This window comes from Diadema setosum, chromosome 7 (genome assembly GCF_964275005.1).
Source record: "Diadema setosum chromosome 7, eeDiaSeto1, whole genome shotgun sequence".
NCBI lineage: Eukaryota > Metazoa > Echinodermata > Echinoidea > Diadematoida > Diadematidae > Diadema > Diadema setosum.
Window position 1 is genome coordinate 5,091,829 of NC_092691.1, and position 20,753 is coordinate 5,112,581.

Here is a 20,753-nt window from a genome sequence, read left to right on the forward strand (position 1 = left end):
CATTAAATTTGATTGATATAGATTCTATACAAACTACAAGGAACCATCTTCTACTATAAAGAATCGACGGTGTGTATTATAACTAAAGATTCTACACATCAGACGAACGAAAACAGGCATGCAAATTCTCGGGGTATCGCCACCAAGCCTTCCAAGCTGCAAAGAAAGCAGGCGTTGTGTGCGAGACTGCTGTGTGCAGTATACAGGGCAGGGAGGATATACAGCTGTACTAGAACCCAATCAAAAACTTTCAGAATCTGAACTATGCATATGTTATGTCCAAACATTTTGTACGAGTCTTATGGCGCTTGTTTTGTAATATTATAATATCAATACATTTAAATTACATGTACTCTACAAGATGATAAAGAGGACAACTTTTTTAGATTAGATATTCATGTACACTAGCTGTAGTTACTACACTGTACTACCTAGGTATGACTGCTGACCCCTCCCCATCCCCAAAACTGAATTTGTGTTGTCCTCAATAATTCAATCAGACATTACCAGGTACAACACAGGAGGGCTCTGGCATTTTGTAGATTAAAAAAAAAAAAAAATGTATTTAGGGGTCTATTGGAATAACCCAATGGAACCTTTCCTGAATCCTTCTTTGTTTTCGTTGTTTGTATCACTTTGTATGATGTACTATAGTGCCATGGCATACAATCTACGAGCAAGACCTGGGATTCAAGTAGAGACCCTCGGACCCATTGACCATGAGAGGGCGAAGGACTCGTCGAGGAGGGCGAAACAGAAGGGCTTATGGTCTGACCCCAAGATTGCTACATTCCTCTTGCTCTTCAGATGGCTCAATGTAGCCCTGGTGCAGACATCTTTTGTCCCAGATGAATATTGGCAGTCGCTGGAGGTGGCTCACAAAATGGTCTTTGGATATCCTTTGAGTCATGCTTTCACATGTACATGTATACATGTGACCGATGTGTAGTTTACTATTCAGATCTTATTATGAGACATGTTTTAACATATATTGGACCTTGCATCATGAAACCAACAAAACGTTGCCAGACATGGATTTTTTTTTTAGTTAAGGGCATATTGTAAAAGAGCCAACTTTAAGCTTTAAAATGATGTACCGGTACCTTGGTGTATTTAACTCAATTCAAATGGACTCTCCTAACCTATCTGGATATTGGGAAAAAAAAACACACGCTCTGGAAAAGTGTGTACCAGAGAGAAAAGAGACTCTGAAGTAAGGCCTATAGGGTCTGTTCAAAATTCAAAATCTTGCAAATTTTAATTTACAACGTAATTCAGAAGAGTAGGTAATGTGTTTTTCCCTGAGATTGGCAAATGTTCGGGAATTTCTTTCTTAAATTATGTAGCTTCCATGTGCAGTATATTCTTTCTCCAATTATGATACAGTAGAGCATAAAATTCAAAGGTACAAATATGATAATTTTTGCAGCAAAGTTCACTCAGGACTTGAGGGTTTAAGCTATTTAAGGATATATTTTTGTTCAATTTTCAATTGCTGTACCTATTTTTGTTCTCATTACTAAGTTTTTTACACTGACATGAGGTACTATGTGTAGGCCTACCATTTTAAATGTTCGGAGCAAGTGTTACAGGATATGCGCTTGTCCCTTAACGAACTTTGACACACATATGGCTACCTCACATGGGAGTGGCAGTCTGGACTTAGGGGGTACACCTACCCTGCCCTGTTTGCAGCTCAATACAAGGTCCTTGCCATGCTTAATCTGGATTATCCATTAGTCTTGGTAAGAATTCAAGGAATGGAATATCTCACTGAGTCAAATTACATTCTAGAGTTTGCTGCATGATTTAACAATCCAGATATGTTGTCTCAGATTTTTTTTTTTTTTTTTTTGTATCAATATTTCAGATTTTTTTTTGTTTTTGGTTGTGGCAAATCAAGCATATGACTCCTCTCTTGTAGTTTCAATCCAAACATAACTAGAAAAGCACTCTAAGAGCACAGACCTCTGCCAAGCAGCTAATTTCCACTCATCCACACATGCTGAAAATAGTCACATTTTCCAATATAGAATCCTTCTGTTTACGTCATCAGCTTCCAGCTGTGCGGTACCTTGCCCGAGCAGAGCATGTGCTGTGGAGCGCATCTTGATGCAAACCTCAAATACGCTCGGCTTCAAATTCATTGTTCTGATCTGCTACCAAAATTTATTTATCTGTTCCTTGTATCATTATCAACTTTTCCTGCAAGTTTCATCCAAATCCTTGTACAACTCTTTGAGTTATTTTGCACACAGACAAACCAACAAACAAACCAACGCCGATGAATACATAAGCTCCTTCTTTGGTGGAGGTAATTAATCATTTTCATAGATTTTACTTAGTTGTCATGATTTGTTCCACTCATCATTTTCCCTCTTTTTCTGTCTTTCCAACTGTGCTCATGCATTAATAAGAGAGGCAACTCAAAGAAAAGATGCAATATGTACCGATGATAATCAAGCACGTACCAGTAGATGTGTTTTCAATGTTTCTGTCAGTTCACATCTGATCGAGTGGCACATATCATGGCATTTTGTTTTTCCTCTCAATTTCCAGATTTTTGCTCCACGCATTCTACAAGCGACATTTTCAGCAATAGGAGATTTTTGTCTGTACAAAGTGTCTTGCCTTCTCCATGGACACAGTGTCGGAAAATGGACAGTATCCTTTCCATGGTGCTCAGCTACAGTGTAGCTACTTGTAAGCATTTCAGTACAAGTATAGGTGCCTTTCATTGTGGTATATCAGTTTATCCTGTTCCTTGTGCTGTTCGATCAGAGTGCATGGATGATATTACCTATTCTTATCTCATTTACTTATCTACAAATGTGTGTATCAGTCTGCATAAATTGTATTGAAAATGGTATACCAAATTACTGTAGGCCTAATGCAGCCTACACATGCTGAACATGAGATTACATTAATCGGTTAACTGAATCAAAAATACTTTCCTGGAGTACATGTATATGATCACGAGTATCAATGTGAAACTGCTGTGCTTTATATGAAATGTCATAGTTTACACAGAAACCGTTTTGTTTTTCTTCTTGGGATGGGGGGGGGGGGTGGTTGCTAGCATGATATATGATGTACCTTTGATGCAAGATACTACTTAATGCATCTGAAAATGCTACTGGGTAATTACCATTTATTCTAATTTATTTGGTCAGATATAATTCTGATTTTTATCTAACAATTCATATCCTATGAAGGAAGGGGGTCTATTCAGGGAGAGATATAATTTTTATCAAGCCAGGTTTTGTTGCAATGTTTATGCTCAATTCCTCATCAAGATCAGTCTGTTCAATTATCGATACAAACAGAAAAATGAGATATGAGATTCAAACCTACTTCATGTAAAGTCCTTGCTAGCTCAATTGCGATTAGATCAATTTTGAATAGATAAAGCACTCACTCTTTACTAAGGGAGCAAATGCGAAATTATTCAATTATACTGTACATCTGAGTGATTCAATGTTTCCTGTGTATGTGAAGTAATATTTCTTTACAAAACCAAATGCCAGCTTATTTTGAATCTAGCCTCGTGGTATGTGTTCTACAGTGCAACTCGAACCCTAACCAACACTATGGAGGCCTGTTTAACATCAGTTGGCCTGTACTTCTTCCCATGGCCGAAGGATTGGCTTTATGACAAGAAGATTAGCCAGACAAGGTATCCAGATATTCATTTTCTAAAGATCTTGAGTATGTTAAGTTGACTAAAACTGTCCAAAGCAAAGTGTAATCCTTCTTTGAATCCTACTGATATTAAGCTTGATGCAGAGGAACCTTGTTATAATGAGCCACTTTGGGCCACTTAACCCATTGAGGATGGGCTGACTTTGCTACATCACATGTTTCCTATAGACACCTGCCGGAGTATACTTGCGAATAGTCTTCCTTGTATCGCATATATTGTTATATCAAGGATAAAAACAAAAGAGCATTAATGAAATGGAGCCTGCAATATTACCTCATTATATCAAGTATCCGACCTATATCCGACCTACTGATAATCTAAAATAGTTGAAGCTGTAATTATGGTAGTCCAAAGAATTTGATCCTGTTACTCCTTTCTTTCTTTCTTTCTGTCTGTCTGTCTTTCTTTCTTTCTTTCTTCTTCTTCTTCTTCTTCTTCTGCTTCATCATTGCCATCATCTTTCCTCTTTCTTCTACTACAATCACTGCTTCCTGTTTTACAGAAACTCATGGCTCTTTGCTGCAGTCGTTGCCCTAGCTTGCCTCGTTCGACCGACAGCTGTCATTCAGTGGCTCCCTCTGTGTCTGTGGCATGTCAACCTCGGCCGACAATGGAATGAGATCTTTCCGCCAAGGTGCGACACCTGATTTTACTGTAAAAAATTTTTTCCCTGTGCATTTCATGTGACATGAAAGTAGCACAAAAATGAAAGCATATAATTTTTTTGCTAGATATTTTCTAAAATACTATTTTATATTTACATTCCATGGAGTTAAAAGCAAGTGAAATTCATCTAATTCCCAGCCAAGCGCAAAAAAATAACTCGTGCAAAAATTTTCACTTTTACAGTATCCCAACTATTGTTAAGTGTTCACTAATGTGCAGTTTCAGTTACATAAGCAGTTTGCAATGCATTGGATAGTGTGACAGCCTCATCATGTACCGCTTTAATAACTTGAAATTATTTTTCTTGTAGTGAATGTTGTAAAGTGTTTAATTCGCGTTGTATTCAGTCATGTTAAGATGATATCTGTGTTCACCTGCCCATAGCTGAAAGTTTCAGTGCATAGGGATAAAACAAAAAGTATTCAAATATTTGTTCTTGTTTGTGCTAATAGAGATTGCAAATAGATATACAACTTTGTATTATCAAAAATTCAGAAAGGGGTAAAAGATTAAATGCTGTGTGGTGTAAGATATGAGGAAATTATTTGGATGGGAGACACTTGCAATTGACAACACAAAGTTCTTAATCTTTCTAACCACCACAAAGCAAAACTGGTTAGGTCTACATGTTTATGCTGCAAGTCAGTGCTCATCATTTAGAATTGTCTATTCAAACAGAATTTTGTTGTTGTTGATGTGCTGCATTTATGTTTAACCTTGAGATAACAAAGAAGGAAAAAAGTGAAAAAAGAAACATTGATGTACCCTTTTTTTTTTATATTCCTGTTATATTTTCATGCAAGACATACACCTTTATGTTGCAATTTCATCAATGGCTTTGTACAGTATTTTTATTGGACTTTCATTTGGTCTACCTGGTACTGTATATGCCTTATATTTAGCGAGGTTAGTTTAATCTTTTCTTCTTCTTTTTTTTTGTGAATCAGGACTTCCTGACAATATTATGAGTGGTGAAATTTGCGATTGTGGAGTACAGTACTGAATGTGGTTGACAAAGAAACATGTGTGCATGTCACATTCGTATCTGGATCAGAGTTAATTTAATACTTTTGCATGTTTTTAACCCGTTTAGGACGGTTTGATTTTGCTACAACATGCATTTCCCATAGACACCTACCCGAGTATACTCGGGACTCGTCCTCAACGGGTTAATTTCGAGAAAAGCACCTGACTCGCAAAATTCGCAGAAATAAAAACCTCGCGAAATATGCGGCGTATACAGTACTTTTACAACTGCAGTTTAGCTGAGCATAAAGAACATTGCTGAGCTGAATGCATCATTTTCATTGAAGGTGTCTCATCATTCTTTTGTGTTGCTGTTTTCTTTTTTCACAGTTTCTTCATTACATTGCTGGAAGTACTGCGAGTAGTCATGGTTTTCTATCTACCTGTGGGGTATGTATTCACTTTGAGGATGCAATTATTGTGCATATTAGTGCAGTGTACACTGTATATGCTATAAGCTGTTATTTTTATATACAGGTGTTTTCGTGAATGACAAGGTCACAGACATTTTCGCGAGAAGAGGCTATCATAAGTGAACCATTACCTTACCTCACAGGAACTTTTTTTGCATGTTGTTAAATTCACAGTTGAACAGTGATTTGCAAAATTTAAAAAAAAGTAATGCCTTGCAAAAATAACAGCTTCTACAGTTAGTATCAAATGCAACAGGTGCTGCTGTACTAATGATGCAGTGATGCTTTGTCTTGTTTGCATGCCAATATTTATTTTCTACATTTCAAACAAGAATATTTGACAAGATACATTTCAACCATTTTTCTTGACAAGGTATTTTTGCAGATTTTGTGTAAAGTATTTTTTTTTTTCTGTTATAGTTTTGATTAGGTATCTTTGTGTATCTTTTTATTATATACTCCTAAATTGATGGTGAACTGAACCAGGGGTGTGTTATGCATTTTTCACATTGTTTTCATTGTAATGGGATGTTATGTTCACATATATATGACAGTGCATCACAAAACCACCAGAAAGTTGCACACCCAGGTTTTATGTGAGGACTGGAAATAAATGTATCAAATAAAACTGCTGAAAACAGTGGCAAGCCAGTGGAGTGAAATGGAGTCAAAAGGGGCCTGAGCTTTTGATCCTAGTAGAATCTTTGTCAGAGGCAAAATGACAAACATGTAGGGAAAGCAATCACATACATGTATGAGGACTACACACAACAAGAACAGCCAGGGGAGGGCTAGGGACACAGGACAAAGAAAACAAAAGGGATTGGTTAGAAGTCATGGGCAGGGAGCCCAACAAGTATCAAAGGGAGGGGCATTAAAGCAGGAGGGTGGACAGACAAAAGGCAGAGGTGGGTCAGTGATGATCCCAAGGATCAAGGGGGGCAACCTGTGAAAGATAAGGATGAATAGGGAGGCAACATCAAACAAGATAAGGAACAACAGAGGGATAAAGAATAGGAAAAGAGTGAAATAGCAACAGTATCAGGGAAGGGGTGGGGGCTGAACAAGCAGCAAGCCCTAACCTAGTGTACAAAGAAGTCAGTGGCAACAAAATGAAAGTGAGAGTTAACCACCAAATGCAAGTTACAAAACATATCAAACTATACATAGATAATATATAATCCAGAAGGGCAAAGCAACAATGTAAAGGGAGAGATACATGTATACAAAATGATGCATAATGTACATTTATGTATATGTCTGCATGTGTGTATATATATATATATATATATATATATATATATATATATATATATATATATATATATATATATATACAGCTGTATATATACAGCTGTAAATATATTGGCAACAAATCTTGCACCTGGGACGGAGCTGCGATGTACAAGTTGTTGCAGCAGTTACCCCTTTGCTAAGCTTTTGGGCTTTGTCCTTTGTCAGAAACTTACAATGACAATATGCAACAGTAATAATCAGCCAATAGAATAAAACTTACTCAAATAACCTTGGTTATATAGATTCAAAAATATATATGCTTTAACATAATTATAACTTCAATAACCTGTCTGGTATACACAATAATATAATACAAAATATTTTAAACAGATACAATACTAGATAACAAACAAATATAATATTACCGAAATCAATCAAGAGTGGAACTTACTCTGTTGCGGCTGAGTATGTTTATGTATGTTGTCAGTGTAAGGATTATGACCAGGTGTTCACATGTATGTATGTGTGTGGGGGGGGGGGGAAGAGGGTGTTCCATGGTGAGGCTCGTTTCCATTTAATCTATTACAAACTTTATATATTCAACCATTTTATAGCAACTTGAGGGGGCATGGGACAGAAATTCAGACCTTTAGAGAGTAAGTTCGTCTCTGCTGGTGATAACTTGTAGTGAGAGAGGTTCACAATGGCTACTTTGGGGTTTCCAACTAAGGAAAATGGGTGTACATTTTTAGCATTGAAGTTATTGTTGTTACGCTCATTCGTTGGGGTTTTCCTTCCATGTCTTTTCCTTCTATTAAATCTTCTAGTATGCATTTTCTTGCGTTCAGAGGTCCTGATTGTTGTGCTACTGACACATTCAGTCTTGGTGTTGGTATTGGCTGTCATTGGAATTGTTGAATAAAATGGATTACCATTATTCCTGTGAGCTGTTCTCTTTGAAGGCGGGTGTCTTCTTTAAGAGGAGTCCTTTGGGAACAGTGCCCCTCTTTTTGCATGTGTTCAGGAGTTCTGCATGCAGTTGTATCTAGTTGTGCATTCCAGGTGATTTGAGAGATTACATATTAAACAGTTGAATGCTGATTGTTGATTGTAGGTGGATAAGGGCTATATGTAAAAGTGACTCTGACAGGAGGAAAGAGCAAATCAGGAATAAGAGGTGTACAAGTGCCCAAAGATTTGTTGCCCTGTAGAATCACATCAGTGATAGAATCATTTGGGAGATTGAAATGGTGGCCAGCTGGAGTGTCAAGCTTGGCTGTGTTGACAGTTGGTCTGTGCCCATAGAAGTGTATTTTGAGGTGGTCGTGGTTTCCCAAACATACTGGATCCTACAAACTCTGCAAGTGATGAGATATACAACATTGGTGGTGATGCAAATGATGTTGCCCTTGGTGTGGTGAGAGAGGCCAGTAGAGTGGTGGGTGATAGAGTTACCCTCGTGGATATATATTTTACAAGTGATGCACCTAATGGCTGTGCATTTGAAGGTGCCATGCTGGGAGAAGAAGTGTCAGTGAGGGAGGGTACTTCAGGAAGAACGATGAGATCCTTGATGTTGTGGGGGCATCGGTATGCCAGGATGGGAGTGTTTGGAACGGCCTGTAAGAGACGATCAGAGGTGTGAAGGATATGTTGATTGTCATGAAGGATATTGTGGAGAGGAGGTAGATTAGGATGGAAAGTGGTCACGAGGGGTATTCTTTCAGCGGTGTCCTGTCTGTTGGGTTTTTGGACTGGAAATACATACCATGTAGGTGAAATAGGTTGACCTAGGCAATCCTAAGTTCTTCATACTTTTTGAGAGCAATTTTTCTACAAAAATCTAATGTTTATGATCCTGAAACTAATGGGAAATAGTGTGTTACTTTTTTTTTTCATTTTTTTAGAACACTTCTATGGAGAAAAGTGTGATAAGGCAGGGCTCGACACTAAAGGTTGTCTGGTGGCCCGGGGCCACCAAAAATGCACGTCGGGCCACCAAAATTTCAGAAATTAAGAATGTGGTAGCCTGATCGGGCCACCAAAAAAGGTCGGATGTTTGCCTTTGGGCCACCAAAAATAAAAGTTAGTGTGGAGCCCTGGATAAGGTATTCCCTAGTGACCCATTTTCATTTCTCAAAAAAAAATTAAAACACTTTCCACTCTCAACTCTAATAACTATTGAAAAGGCAATGCTCCTGATTTGAAAGTTGTCATTAGTCATACTGTAAAAGTGGAAATTTTCGCGGTGTTGAAATTTTCGCGCATTTCGCGCAACCAGAAACTAGTGCGAAAATAAAAACACACGAATATTTTTGCTTGCCATACGTTCCTGTGCATGATGTCTTGATTCCGCGGAATTAAAAACACGCGAAACTCTTCTGACCCGGCCTAGCGCGAAAAATTAGTCGCGCGAAAATATCCACTTTTACAGTAAATAGAATGTGGTAGTAGAATGCACAAAATTTAAGCTTAATCTGATAATCCCTTTATTATGTTTGCTGTGGAGATTTACATCATGGCCTTTGTCCTATTTATTGCACAGTGCGCAACTTGGTGAGAGCACTTGCATAGAAACTTAACTTCAAAGCCTCTTTTCTCAGTAAACACTTTTCAAGAGTGTGTCATTTTCCCCATTATTTTGCTAAGTTAGGAAAGTCCATTTGTATAGAGTTATACATCATTTTAAAGTTTGGAGTGTGCTCTTTCAGAATCTGCCATCACTATAAAAAAAAAAGTACATAAATCGAAAGGAAAAAAAAATCTATCTCTGGCGATCTTTGGTGGTTTTGTGATCTAATACATCATTCTGAGGTCTTCATCGTGCAGTCTGCTCCAGGTCATTAACCCCCTGTACAGCCAATTGCAAATCAGGTTGTTGACCTTTGGTCAAGCTCACTCAGCTCTTATCAGAGCTACCCAGAATTAATTCCATCAGTCCTCAGGATGATCACATGGTGACCATGTAAATTTTTCACACATACATGTACACACCTAACCATAGAAAATCAACATTCAAACAACCAAACTGAAATTGTCAGTATTGAACTCGTCAACATATTAATCTTACTTGAAAGATCACCAAATGTGTAGTGATTGTATTATGAGTTTGAAAAGCTGTGCAGGAATTCAATAATTCAATAATTGCATCATTACTATAAATTTTGCAATGTCCTTTTGTGATTGATTTCCACACCATGATATTTGGCATGGAAAAGCCGGTGATCAAAATATTCTAATATCCTCACCCAGGTCATCATTTATCACAGTGTACATGTATGTGCTTCTCCACTCCATTATATGTTCCTTGTCGTGATGCTCTGATGATCTCCCTTGTTTTTTCCTTTCTTTCTCCTTTGTGCAATCCAGTGTGGGTGCCATCTTGATTTCCCTCTTGGTAGACAGACTGTTTTATGGCCATGTGAGTAAATTCAAAGATTGAGGCCATTACTTTGCGATCTCTTGAGGTTTTGTTGGTGAAATACATTCATTCATCAGGCCCACCCAGTGAAGCTTAACCCTAATCAGGCTGGGCTTTTTTGGCTATGCTATATCTGGGGGGGGGATTCCGCCCCCCCTTCAGATCTCGTCTATGGAACGCGTGATCGCGCCGAAAATCGGCACACGCGACGCCCGCGACGTATACTATCAAAATGTATGGTTGCTTTCTCCGAAAAATTTTTCTTATATTTTATATTAATTAATTATTGTAATTTACAAGTATGCATAAAATCAGTTTTGGGCTCTAAATCACTTGTTGATGCTCTAATTAAGCTAATTTCTTTTTTAAAATGTTTCTTGTATCATTCTCCTGAGACATAGGATAAAAAAAAATCTGTATCGAAATTAATTTCTTATGTATTTGATTGTTTTTTGAATTTCTTATGTATTTCTTTGTTTTTCGACCTTTTGTTTTTGTTTGTTTTTTGGCCATAATTTGTCACAGACATTTTTCGAAGCTTTATTATGCTAAAATAAATTAATTTCGTCCATTTTAAGTCAAGATATGAATTTTTATGTGAATTAATTGAAAAAACACAATTTGCATTGGATTTGTACACAAAATCACGTTTTGGAGCAATTTTGGGGTTGACAAATTTTTTTCGAACGGGCGTCAAGTCAAAACGGTACGCGCGGGCGCAACAATTTTGGTCTCAAAAGTTGCGCGATACTTGAAAGAAAAAAGTCATGAAACATCGCGGCGGGAGCTTATCGCGCTGCGAAGATATTGCGCGAAACGTCGAGGGGGGGGGGCGGATTCCGCCCCCCCCCCCCCCCAGCCTGATTAGGGTTAATGTTGTAGAAGTGAGAGGTTGATTTTTATGAATTTATGTGTTTGATATTCTGCCAAGGCTAGGAAACGCCATCATTTTTAATAGGACTGACTGAGATATGTGATATTATTTCATATTTAATCATTTATTTCTGCTACAAAAGGCTGCTGACATTGCATTGTATAGATTCAAGGAAAGAGTTCAGAAATTTACATCTTGCATCATTTATGCAATCCTTTTGTTATTATTCATCATCTGTACATGGATTTCCCTTTAGGGCAGCTTAATACTACTTTTGGTGCAATTTATATTTTAAAAGGGGTCAAGTCTATTGAAGTACGTCTTCAAATCCACACAAGAGAATTGATGTGATTTGCCTGATATCTCTGATAAACATAGGATTCCTACTGATCACAGGTGTCAATATTGTGCAGAATAAAACATTTTTCGTGATATTTAGTGAATGGTATGTTGTCAATATGCATGATTTCTATGAATCTTAGGGATCATTCATTTTCAAGGAGAGGTAGCACTTATTAGGGAGCTGAGAATAGAAGATGGATCAAGAAGCATAGTCTGCCCTGTTACAAAATTAATTTCAAATTCTTGCATGTTTGCCTGTGTGTCCAGATTTAAAGCATGATTTGGAGGATTTGCACCAATGAATTCATGACAATCATGTTCAATTTATCCTTCTCTGATCGTGATGATGGCCTGTGTTGTCCAGGTTTTGGAATCAGACAACGAGTGCTGCATGAACTTGGGTCAAAGAAGAATATCCATGTACACCTATTAAACCAGATGGTCTTCCAATTTACAAATCAACATTTACTTTGGCAGCTGTAAGAAATTGTGTTTATTATGAAATAAAGAATAAACAAACAACAAACAAATAACAAACAAAAGTCTCGTTTTATGGTTTGTCATTTTTATATTTCATTCTCATCTACTTTATGCTTGATGCAGAATGAGACATTTACATTTCTTGTGACAAATTGTATTGTAATTTTTGATTTTGAGTGTGTCTTTCCTTATCAATTTCAGTGGGTGTGCGTTCAGAAGAACTTCATAGACTTCAACTTCATCAATGACTTTGGTGCGTTCTATGGAACGCACTCTTGGCATTGGTATTTCACGCAGGGCTTTCCGGTTGTCATGGGAACCCACATACCATGCTTCCTCATGGGGGCCAAAATGACATTTAGGAGGCACAGTATTCTCTTATTCACCGTAGTTTGGACCATATGCATCTATAGGTAATTACGTAACTGCTTTCTTTTGATTCATCTATATATAATTATCTTTTATCAAGTGTCAGGAATTTTTTACATAATATTTTCTTTATTCTTTCTTGTCTGTATGTTTGGTCAGTTTTTGCTTGTTTATTATTTGTTTGTTTGTCTGTTTGTTTGTTCGTTTTGAGGATAGAGCTAGAAGAATTTATTACATAGTACATTATGTGTTACTATTAGGATATGAAATTTTTGATCCAAAGATAAATATGACCCCAGATCATTTTAGCATTTTGCTGTCCTTTGTTGATAGAACATTTGGAACCAAGACCTACATGTAGAGAGTTATGACCCAAACCATAATTATTTGCGCATACCGAAAGTACTTTCAATGCCTCATGTATGCAAGCTGTAACGTGCGCCCTGTGATTAGGAATGAGCAATGATGGAGTGACACAGTCTTGCAAACCAATGATATAAGATGACATCTGAAGGGGACACTTGCATGCTGGACTTCATAAATGATTTAGTTTCATGTTTATTGAAGATGACAGCGACAACAACAAAACAATCCCGGTATTTTGCCATCTCTTTGATAGATTTAATTACATAGTCCTTTCAAAGTAAATGTTGAAACTTTTAGAACCCAAAAGTTACGGTATTATATCTCTTGCACTCTCCGTGTATATCCCACTGTGTCTTCTTCATGGTGTATCTATACTCTGTTTGTTCCTAACAATCTCTTTTTGAAAAACTACAGTTTCGCAAGTCACAAGGAGTTCCGCTTCATTTATCCTATAGTGCCCATCTGTATGTTATTTTGTGGTAAGACTTCTTTACCCTTTCATTGGAAAGCATATGTTTCTATTCATATTGCACAAATCTAGTACATCTCATGGTAATGATACAATCAGTAATTATCAAAGTGTTGTACGTACTTTCAAACAGCAATAACTGGCATTACTTTTTTTTCTGACCTTTATCGCATCATCATTGAATTATTCATCCTGTCGTAGATTAAAAAAAGGGGGAGGGGGAGAGTACATCATAAATTACAAAGAAAAGAAGAGAGCAAAATCAAGGTAATTTCACTGACCGTAAGACCCACATCAATGTAAATGCAAGTGATTATCAAGTAGTAGAACCCCTTTGTGTTTGCAATTACTTAGAGTATGCTAATAGCTGAAGTGTTGTATAGGAAGAAGTAATCGGTATGCATGTCACCTGTTTGTGCTGGGGTTGTTGGTCACATTTTTGCAGGTATGTTTATGGAGCACATTCATCAGACAGGCAAGTCCACCCCGCTGGTTCTCTACCTACTGCTGAACATCCCAGCGTGTGTCTTCTTTGGGCTGCTGCACCAGAGAGGGGTGCTGGATGTCATGGGCCACGCCCGACAACTGGCTCAGGAGCATGTTGCCGGGCAACAGAGGTCCTTGCTTTTTCTCATGCCTTGCCACTCTACACCATATTACAGGTACATTGTATGTGGACTATGTGTCATCCCCTTATTCTTGAGGGGTACTCTCCAACACCCCTATGCAGGGTCCAGCCAAACAGGGGGTGCGCTGATTTTGGTTGCGCGAGGAGAGAAGTTAGAAGCTAGTGGTTTTGCTCTTGACTGTAGTGGAGGACTGCAGTTTTGAAAGTATTCTTGTTCTTAATGTCTGTGCCTACTTATGGCAATGTGTTCCAGTCTGTGCTGGTCCTTAGTATAAATGAATACTTGTAGAAGTTTTTATTTGTGGCGATTGGGACAAAGTTTGTAGACGGCAACTTCCGAAGAACCCTTCAGACCAGATGCAGGGCTTTTTGTGCTTGGATAATGTACGATTGGCAGGCAACCCACAAATGCCTTATGGAATATAGCGATGCATCTTACCCCGTGTCACAGTTGCAGCATTTCCCAGCCCAGCTCACGTTCCATGGCAGTGGCACTACTCAATTGTATCTAGAGTTTGTACAGCTTTCAGTCTGTTTATCAAGATCTGAGTGTGGATGTACCAAACTGTTGAGCAGTTGTCATGCCGTTATGATGAGCTCATGAGAGTTATCGTCATAAACCCATATTGCATCCAATCACTTCACACTCCCCTCGCCGAACTGTTCTGTATGCACTAAAATCCTGGAAAATCCCTTCTGTGCCAGGGACTTTGAACAGTGTGTACAAAACTATGGGGTTTTCTGTGCCGAACAACACTCAAAGCACACAAAGAGTTCATCATCTGAGGACCCTGTGGGAGATACAAACCCACTTGGGTGAAACAATAATTGAGTATTGCCACAAATGTTTATTACCAGAAATCTTTTTTTTTTTTCTCTTTCCAGTTTTTACAATCCTTTTACCAAATAGATCATCTCATGTCAGTGGTGTTTATCAATAACAAAACTTCTGCAATTTGTAATAATCAGCACAATCCACACTGTTACAGATTTATATCCACTAACCTTGAGTTGCCTTCCATCTTTCTACTTCACACTCTGCCAGCTTTGTCCATGAGGAACTACCCATGCGCTTCCTGGAATGCCCGCCAAATCTCCAGAGGGCAGCAGACTATGTGGACGAATCCTCTCAGTTTTACAGCGACCCAGTGGGATGGCTCAGAACAGAGTACAAAGACTCGCACCACCTTCCCACTCACCTCATTCTATTTGATGTGTTGCAACCAGTAAGTTTTCCCCTCGTACTTATCAGTCATGAAACAAAAAGTGAATGCCTTGATCAGACAGCTCTTTAGTTTTTTACATGAAGCAGCATCAGTAGAGACTTGAGAAACAAAAGATGAAATAAAAAAGATTGAAACTTATCGAGACTTTTTCCTCTGCTTAGTTGTAAATGATCACAATTGCAAGAATTTTCAGCATCACATACATTACAGTGTCTTTCAGTCTTTCCAAGGTACATTTGTATAATTTCTTTTTCACACTAAACAACCAGTGAAAATTTGACATATTTTCACTTTTCTCTCATAGTAAAAGAGCACCTGACTTGCCTCTTTCAGTAGGCAGGGGGAATGATATTAACTTACACATGCGTCAGTAGCAAGTCAAGGGAATGTGTACTATTTTCAAAAAGTGAAAATTTTATGGAATCCTCTTTGTATTTTCCTTAGTATATCATTCTACGCATGTGACATCATGAACTGTAGTATTCCTCGCATCCAGCAGTGACTGTACAGAAACTTTAAACTCATAGCTTTTGAACGAATTGTCCAATTTTTCTCAAACATTCACTGATGTGTTCTACTGGTATTGCTGCAGTCACTCAATCCACATATATATGAAGGTGAATTCTGACTGTGCCACTGTAGTAGGTGTATCATCTGCAAAGTTGTCCTACAAATCCCAATTTGCAAAATTTCATAAATGCAAAATTTCATAAATGCAATAATATGTGCCATTTATAGCAATATCTAGAGCTATGCATTATGTTGTTATGTACCAGTATTTATGACTATTCTTCCGAATATTGGAAGCTCATCTTTTTCTTTTGTTTATTTCAACAGGATATTCAGGACTTCTTGACAGAAAACGGATATCGGGAGGCAAGTTAAATTTAAATATCCCCAAAAGTTTTGTCAAAAGATAGATGGGTCTAGATACAATGTACGGGATGCGTTTGTGCGCTCTCCTGAGGCGAACCGTAACATACTCATGCCAGAGGAATGCTCGAACACTCCTAAAGTGTACTGGACTGAACCAAACTGAGCCAAAAGTGCACTTCTCAGTGTGCTCCATAAGGTACCAAAAGCAGGACATAAGTTGGCATGTGAAGAATGCGTGTAACATGCACATACGTCATAATGCGAAGAGTTTATTCTCTTTGTTTGGGACACCTGTAAGTAGTTTGAGCATGCCAGGTGAATAACTCTGTTGCTATAGATTGTGTGACCTCCTCTAAAAATAACTCATGAGGTACGCTTTCTCTACAGAGTGCTTTAACCCGTTGAGGACGAGTCCCGAGTATACTCGGGCAGGGTTCTATGGGAAATGCGTGTTGTAGCAAAATCAGTCCGTCCTCAACGGGTTAACGTTTCAAATCTGGCACAGTACGATTCGGTGCGCTTTGGTTCGCATTGCTTTTGTACGCTTTTGAGCGCCCAAACGCACCCCTCAGACTGAGGTTAGGCATTGCTTATAATATTTCATAAGAAACCTTCGTCTCATTCCTGAGGTGGAAGGTTAGAAGGGGTGGAGCAGAACTTAGATAGAAACATGAACTTAACCCATTTCTTACTGATATCTTTTGATTTGCCGGTTTCCCTCAACCTTATGTATAAATTTGACATACTTTGGAAAAATGTACAGAAGTAACAATTACCAAGGAAATCACACATTCCTTTGTTCCAAGCCATGATAATTGGCATTGATTGTAAGAATGATAGTGACAGTTTATAATGGTCCAACCCCATCTATCAACTTGAAGATACTCAATGCACCACACATTTAGTGACAAGTACGTCTTTTGTAAAGGTATTCGAAAAATCTCTGTTATGTTATGCATACATTTACAAATATGTTGTGCAAAGAATATCTACTTTCATTTCTTAAGATATTGCTTCTTTGTCAGGTCATGACATTGGCCATCAAATGAATCCAGGGATGAGTGAATCAAATATTTGCTGCTATTTTTGTCGATTTCTTTTTATGCATTTATTTTCTAATGTACATGTAACAGTAGAAGGGTCTTTCGAGTTCAGAATTACAATGTATCACTCGGAATACACACATGCCACCCTGATACTATACTTTTGTGGTGTAATCTTTTGTATTATAAGTCAGCCGAGGAACATTTTTGATAGAACCACATGTGATCTGAGCTAGCTCATCAACTGTTGCACTTCTATTTATTGTGCCAGGTTTCAAACTACTTCCACACTCACCTGCCTGAGGGAAAGATGGGACGACGTGTCCTCCTCTTCGCTCGCGGAGAAGAGCGGCTAGATGATGACAGATGACAAGAATTGCTGCATCTCGGAAGACAGTGTCCCCCTATGCCACTATAACATGCATCCTCCTTTAGTAATGACAGAACTTGTTGTACAGCAAGCCTCACATAAATTTGCATGCATGGGACTTGCGAAAGGCTGTCGACTTCATGCAAATGTCTACTTGTGAAGAAGTCAGCGTGATAGCAAAAGAAAAGAAGGAAAAACTTTTGGACTTTTTCATCATGCAAACTTACACGACTCTGTGACTCTGCAATGTAAACTTTAGTACTCAAGGGTTAGTGTACACGTATTTCCTTGTACACTGTACTTACTGTGATGAGTACATGCACACAGTATTATCAAACAGGAAGAACTGTAATTCCTAAGTATAAAACTGGTTGCGTCTGTGCAGCATGCAAGATATATCATGATAAAGATAAAATAGTGATATGGAACCTAATCAAATGACTGTTTGAGAGCAATCGCATGATCAATCTTTTATTTTGCCTAACATGCCCGCTAAGTTTTTTCCACTGACTGTATACTGGGAGTGCTTCGTAATACCTGTGCGACTATGGCTTGCCTTAATCATGCTCATTGACGTCACAATTGCATACTTTCAAAGCAATGCACACTGTGTCAATTACAAGCGTGTATACACTCAATTGCCTGCTTGTGAACAAGTTCTTGTTTTAGTACCAGTGTGTCGGGAACATATTTCGGATTTTTTTTTTTTTTTTTCATTTTCAAAAGCAAGTTCTGCATGTAGCTGACTGGTATTTACCCATAAAGGCAAATGAAAAACAGTATATAGAACCAAGAAGCAGATGATGCACAGGTTTAAGTTTGGGATGTTACGCTGTTGTGGAGATTCAGCTCACACTCGGGTATTCACAATGACATGCATGTTTCACCATTGCAAATACCATTGAGTGTGCTGCATCTCCACTATTACTATTATGCTCTCTCACCTGTGCATTATTTATATACTAAGCTCTTCCTTACCCCATCTCTTTCTTTCCATTCTTTCTGAAGACAGCAATAGATATGCAGAGATCAAAGTTCCTTTTGGTTTGTTATGTGTGTGGAAGTTACAATATTTATTAATTTTTTGTCTAATAAGAAAATGTCCCAGGTCAACGTAAAGTCATTATGAAAGCAGCAATTTATTTTTGTATGTAACGAACCTTTCACATATGTTTGCATTTGACTTGTGAAACGTTATATTAATCTTTTTCATTGGGCTTTCATTTTTAACCTAGTGTTTATGGTTTATCTACCCAAAGATGTAGCTGTTATGATTTATCTTATTTGTTAACAATACATATACTTGTGCAAATGTCCAGGCATATGTTTAATGATATTGTTAAAGATGCACATGTCACACTTTCACATCATACCTGTACTTGAGTTTAAACATGATTTGATGAAGGTTAAAGGTCACAGGGACAAAAAAACAAAGTGAAACAAAGCAAAACAAGTTGATATTCTCTGAGGCATCACTCTCATCATACTCAGAGTGCAAACCATTTTAGTGTCCTCATACAATGGAGCCACATTATAAAGAGTTTTAATAGACATAGCAAGATAACTTGTGCATTGGGGTGACTTTGCAGGTCTCATTTCTCTTGTATTCTTTTTTATTATATTTTGTTATATTCTGTTAAATTATTTTTTGTTTTAAACAGGGATGATACTGAGGTTTGTGGAAAAAATCGGAAATCAAAATTTTCAGATGATTTTGATACATGGAAAAAGCAAAATGTGTATTGACTTCAGGGAAAAAAAAAAATCTCAAATCAGATTTAAATCTACAGAATATCATGCCTGTTTAAAGTTAAGAATTGCCTGATCAGGTAGACATGATTATGCATCTGAAATGTCTTTCGTTTGCATCTTGCATAATAGTGAGTGGTCATAGTCTTGTTCGTAACATACCAGATGGTGGTACGTTGCACTGGGCTTGGTGGTCTAACTTAAAATGCTGCATGCATCCTATTTAGCACAAACTGTATGGCAAAACCAGACACAACAGAGGTTCATGGGTCAAATGCAATATCATGCTACAAAAAAAAAATAATGATAAACATTCATGTGAATTCTTCATTCTGCTCAAAGTACAAAATGTATTTGCTATACAGTATACAAGTATATCCAAAGAGTGCACAGGCTTTGTAGCTCAGCTTTATTGCCCCATTGTTACCATATTAACTCGTTGAGGACAAGCTGATTTGTGCTTTAACACACATTTTCCATTGACACCTGCCTGAGTACATACTTGGGACTAGTATTCTACGGGTTGATATACAGATATGTCACACTTTGCCATCTTTTCTTTATATCATGTACATGTATTACAGTGAGTGGTCACATTATTGTTTGTAGCATATGAATGCTAATATAGTGCAGGGATTTTTGTCATATATCCACAGGCATTACTTATTTAAGGTCAACAACAAATTAAATAATGCTGCATGTAAAATCTGATAGAAACATGCATTCTATAGTTATGTAGTATGTGTTTGTCTAGACAGTGCTGAAATAGAAATCAAGTTTTATGAAATCACTGGAGTCAGGTGCCTGTTCTCCCTTCGTATGTATCCCCATTCCCCTTTTACCATTCCTGAAGTAGTTGGAGAAATGATGTTTGACTTGACCCCAGTGAGATGACCGAAATGTAACGAGCCAGGGTAGTTTCGAAGTTAGATGTACTGTATGTGTAGCAACCACGCATAATCCCAACTGCACGGTGGGCCTGGGAGACTCCCCCTCCTCCCAGTATTTTCTGTGACCTTAAAATCAGGTATGCTTATAATTTCAAATTCAACCTGTATGATTTTTTCCTTGTTTTGAATTCATTACATGTAAGTACATGTATCTTTAAATCAAAACACTCTTAAAGGGATACCTTACAAGTAGAACAGTGAAAATTTGATTAAAATCTGATAAAAATTAGGGAAGTTCTGAAACAGTAGGGCCTAAAATTGTATTCAAATGAGTGAGGTGATTTTGCGAACTCACAATTTTCCATTGTGTAAAAAAAATGAAAAAAAAAAAATGAAAAAAAAAATCAACCTTTTTCTGCTATTAAAGTGTAAAATATGATATTCCTGGCTGACTTTCTTCAGAATACTGATCAGTCAGAAATATTAAGATATCAGACTTGGGCATAATTGCATTCTAACAAAAAGCTGGAAATGACAAATTTTTGTTTACAAACTACATGTACTGTATATGGCAAGTTGTGAGGCAATGACATCATCAGCTCACTC

The 20,753-nt window shown here is 37.6% G+C and overlaps 1 protein-coding gene across 1 annotated transcript; it reads left to right on the top strand.

Annotated features, from left to right (window-relative positions):
• Positions 1-514: 514 nt before the first annotated feature.
• LOC140230596 (GPI mannosyltransferase 3-like) lies at positions 515-17,621 on the top strand. Its single transcript, XM_072310738.1, has 13 exons — positions 515-894; positions 1,628-1,745; positions 2,560-2,664; positions 3,528-3,676; positions 4,206-4,337; positions 5,726-5,785; positions 10,414-10,465; positions 12,363-12,574; positions 13,311-13,375; positions 13,811-14,027; positions 15,039-15,219; positions 16,057-16,095; positions 17,410-17,621. The coding sequence occupies exons 1-13, from the start codon at positions 560-562 to the stop codon at positions 17,506-17,508; spliced, it is 1,764 nt and encodes a 587-aa protein (XP_072166839.1). The 5' UTR covers positions 515-559; the 3' UTR covers positions 17,509-17,621.
• The last annotated feature ends 3,132 nt before the right edge of the window (positions 17,622-20,753 follow it).